At 45.4% G+C, this 4,606-nt stretch overlaps 1 protein-coding gene across 1 annotated transcript in view; it reads right to left on the reverse strand.

Annotated features, from left to right (window-relative positions):
• Positions 1-2,054: 2,054 nt before the first annotated feature.
• The window catches only part of LOC119267141 (chromodomain-helicase-DNA-binding protein Mi-2 homolog), a 12,311-nt gene continuing 9,759 nt past the window's right edge, over positions 2,055-4,606 (reverse strand). Inside the window, exons 13-14 of the mRNA XM_037548470.1 lie at positions 3,743-3,864; positions 2,055-3,314 (exon numbers count right to left, since the gene is read on the reverse strand). Coding sequence (XP_037404367.1) covers positions 3,285-3,314; positions 3,743-3,864 — 152 coding nt within the window. The 3' untranslated portion in view covers positions 2,055-3,284. The remainder of the gene's footprint in view (positions 3,315-3,742; positions 3,865-4,606) is intronic.

The following is a 4,606-nucleotide window of genomic DNA, read 5'->3' on the forward strand; positions in this document are numbered from 1 at the left end:
TCATGGAAAATTCATTGCTTTCTTGCCATGGCAACTTTTGATTTTGGATCATGGTGCAAATTTAACCGTTTCTACCATGGCATTTTTTTGGTAGACCGTGGCAACTAATCATATACTTTTTGCCATGTAAACATAAAAAATTTAGCTAACTGATCATGGCAAATTTAGTTTACGCATCATAGCAAATTTGCTTCCTGGAAGATGGCAAATATGGTTATCGAATGATGGCAAATTTAGTTCTCGGGTCATGGCAAATTCATTGCTTTCTTGCCATGGCAACTTTTGATTTTTAAAATTGTCGTTGTAATTCTTTAAATTGTCAAAAACAACACAAAATGCCAAATATTGCCATGGCAAGTTTTACTAATTATTTCACCTTTATTAACATGGCAAATTTACCTAAATCCCCATGGCAATATTTAACTTTTATTGCCATGGCAAGTTTTATTATTAATTTTACTTTTATTAACATGGCAAAGTTATCTAAATCCCCATGGCAATATTTAAATTTTTATTGTGTTTAACTATTTTTTGCCATGGCTAATATACCTTCATTAACATGGCAAATTTACCTAAATCCCCATGGTAATACTTAACTTTTATTGCCATGGCAAGTTTTTATTTTTATTTTACTGATGGCAAATTGACCCTTATTAACATGGCAAATTTACCTAAATTCCCATGGCAATTTTTTAATTTTATTGCCATGGCAAGATTTGCTACTCCCTCCGTCCAAAAATTCTTGTCCTAGATTTGTCTAAATACAATGTATCAAATCACATTTTAGTATTAGATACATGCGTATCTAACAAATCTAAGACAAGAATTTCGGGATGGAGGTAGTATTTATTTGGCCTTTATTAACATGGCAGATTTTACTGTTTTTGCCATGTCAAATATATGCAAATATTAATATGATTTTGGTTATGGCGTTTCTCTTTGTTTTTTTTTTTAGTTTTTCATCTTTTTGTGTTTTTTCAGACACGGCATTTTTCGCATACATTACATGTAAATTTAAGTAAAAATACTATGACATTTTTTGCTATGAATTTGCCATTGCAAATTATTTTGTTTGTATGATGGAAATTGCCATGACGTTTCTTTTCTTTTTTGGGTTATTGTTAAAATATATTCTTGTTCACCCATGCCAATTTTCTTCGTTTGAAATTTGATGGCATTTTTTACTTATCAAAGCAAAAAAATTGGGTTTTTTTGTCACAGCAAAAGAGAAGAAAAATCTGGGCTTTTTTCTTTTATTTTGCGTTACCTTTTGGGCTGTTAGGGGCTGGGAGGCGTTCGCGCCTTGGCTTTCTCCTCCCGAATGAGTGGGTTCAATTGTTGCCTCTCTTGTACCGAACGAAACGTTCGACCTAGGATGCTCCCAAACTATACCTGGGCATATCTCGGGCCGGGCCGGGCTTCAGGCCGGGCCAAAAAAAGCCTGGTGCTACAAACCTAGGCCCAAGCCTGGCCTGACCCGGCCATCGGGCCTACAAAATCGGGCCCGAGCCCAAGAAAGCCCGACACGGCCCGGTCGGCCCGGCCTGACCACGACTAAAAATGTGTTTTGTGCATACCCGAGACCGGCCAGACCTGCCCGTCGGGCTCAGTTTCCAGGCCCGAGCCCGGCCTGATGGCACACTCGGGCTCAACCTGGCCCGGGATTTTTGGGCTGGATCGGGCCGTCCAGGCCGGGCTGCCTATGGCCAAGTCTATCCCAAACCGAACGTTCCCGCAATATCAAGGTCCAATTTTTACTATTTCTGATGGTCGTTGTGTTCGAGAGAAGCTAATGTGCGAGGGGAGAAAGGGGGCAAGGACGATGGCGAGGAGAAGGGGTCGGGAAAGGTGGCATGGAGGAGAAATGAAGGCAGCAAGGGAAAGGGGACGGAAATGAGGGTGCAAAAGTGTGATGGAGTTTCCCGCAAAAAAAGTGTGATGTAGTTTTCATAAAAAGGTCCGGTCGCGTCAGTTATTTCGGTACGGAGGGAGTAGCATTTCTCTGCCAGACGAAGAGAAGATTATACTCGCAATAACAAAAAAAAAACACAAGAGAAGGATAAATGGCGTGTGTCTGGAGTTGATAAATTGCAAAGCTTCACGAAAGTACAATGTGAGATTCCTCGGGTTCCGATTCCCATTTGACAGCAGCCACGGCACAAGTTTCCTTCCGAACAGTACAATTTGTCATCAGGGTCACCAACTTGAGTTTGAAACGCGTGCTATATATATCAGCAGTTCACGTTCAGCACTGCACGGCAGCATAAAGAGAGATTCTTCGAGTCTCAATTAGTAGCAGATAAATTTTCCAATCAGCATCTAGACCAGATAAATCTCTCCCTCCATCCAAGAATCTACTTTACCCGAGACTTTGCCGTGCGCTCATTGGGCTCAATCATATGCGATAAACCGAAGTTCTATCCGCCGCGCCATCGCCTTCTTTCCCTCTTTATAAAAGGCCAGCAAGGAGATCAGGCTTCTTCCAACACCACAATGGCTCACAACTTCGTGCCTGATGCATGGGGTTGGATCACCAGCCTGCCCCCATTCTCCCAGTGGCGCACCAACACCATGTCCCTCTGCATCTGCGCCACGCCTTCAGCGTCGGCGTCATCACAGCCGACATCAATGACCCTCTCGGTTGCCAAAACACCTCCCACCCAGCCTTCCTACCTCACCTTCTCCATCTCCGCCAACTACCGCGAGCCGATATTCCTGTGGACGTCGAAACCGGTCCACCTGAAAACCAAGGCGCAGCAATCCCTGGACGAGCAAGACATGGTGCAGCTGTTTGTGGACATCGTGAACCAGGTGCTGTGGTACGGGCCGGACAACAGCAGCAAGCCGTCCTTCCGGTTCCCCGGGGCGCAGCACCTCCATGGCGGCAGCTTCAGCGACGCGTTCAACATAGTCTTCTTGTCACTTGCTTTCCTGGTCTGCATCTACGAGGCGCCCCGCGACCTCCGCCGTGGGTGCCTGGACTCACTGAGGACCCAGCTGACCAGCCCAAAGTGCAGAGGCGCTGCAAAGACCCTCGTCAAAATGCTCGGCGCCAACCTCGAGGACCAGTGGATGCAGACGATGAATCTCGCGGTGACCAACTGGATGGCCGAGATGCGGTCCTCACACCACGCGCCCAGGGCAGCGTCACCGCTCTTCTCGTACGCCCTCCAGGCAAGCGGGCTCTGGAAGGTCCAGCTGTACTGCCCAGTGATCGCCATGGGCATGGAGGATCCTGCGGCAGCGGCGGCGCAGGATGAGCGCCTTCTCTTCTCACTCACTTATCAGCAACTTGAAGGCGTGGTCCAGCTAGCCTACAAAACAGTCAGAAGGGATAACTGGATTGATATCGAGGTAAAGGTGGATAACATAAGGTCAGTGGTATTCACATATACAGATTTCCATTCTCTTTGTCGCATTAACCATTTCTAAGCACCCCCGACCGCTGTCATCAATACCAAAAAATTAATAGAGAGAACAGCCGAGTTTTGTAGTTGACATTTCCTCAAAGGTCTAACTAACAACTTAGATCCTTGGAAGAGTAAAACTATTTTGTTGATGCCTACAGCAAGGCAACAACATGTTTTAGAAGTTCAAATGCTTGTTGATCTTAGCTGTGACTGGGCTAAATGTTTACTCAATCAAAAACACTGAAATCTAACAACTCAATTGTTTCAGTTAAGATACTGCCAACCGTAGAAAGCAAATTTCGAATTTCCTCATATATGTGAAGAACACTTACTGTGGCATTCCTCGATATCAGGTGCGACGTGGACCCTTTGGTCTCCGAGACCCTCATGGCGGAGCGCGGATATGGTTCTGAAGAGAAGCATTTCCCATCTCGTGTCATGCTGCAGATCACACCTATGCAACAAACAGATGTACTGTCAGTTTCAGTCAGCAAGTCATCCGACAACCCCACCCACGAGTTCGGTATTGAAAAAGGCTTCGAGGGCTCGTTCGATCCCCCAAACTCATTTGGTCTCAAGGCCTCTGTCACTGAAAGCCTCACGCTGGCCATGAAACCCTGGAAATTCGAGCAGTCCGTGCACGGAAACACTGCAACCTTGAACTGGTTTCTGCACGACGGCATGAACGGGAGGGAGGTTTGTGCTTCAAAGCCTTCCAAGCTTTCGCTGCTTCAGCCGAGGGCTTGGTTCCGTGACAGGTACTCAAATGCGTACCGCCCATTCACAAAGCAGGGCGGAATCATTTTTGCCCGCGATGAGTATGGAGACAGTGTAAACTGGAAGGTCTGTGGTGCAGCATTAGGAAAGACTATGGACTGGGAAATCAGAGGCTGGATTTGGCTAACCTACTGGCCAAACAAACAAAGGACCTCTCACAGTGAGACAAGGTGGCTTGAATTCAGAGAATGTCTGCAACTTCCCCTTACAAAGTTTCCATAGTCTATCTGTAGTATTTCAAATGATGTGTATAGCAGTGTTAGTGGTGTGTGTGCATGTAAGACAGTAAGAGCTATAAATAAATAAATGAAGTTATTATATTGTAGTTTTGCTATACATTTAAGAGATAAGAGAAAGAAATTCCAAACGTGCCTCTTGGAGCAATATAACGCAAGTCCTTTTTGGTTTTGTGTGTGTGG

This window comes from Triticum dicoccoides, chromosome 3A (assembly GCF_002162155.2).
Source record: "Triticum dicoccoides isolate Atlit2015 ecotype Zavitan chromosome 3A, WEW_v2.0, whole genome shotgun sequence".
Classification (NCBI taxonomy): domain Eukaryota; kingdom Viridiplantae; phylum Streptophyta; class Magnoliopsida; order Poales; family Poaceae; genus Triticum; species Triticum dicoccoides.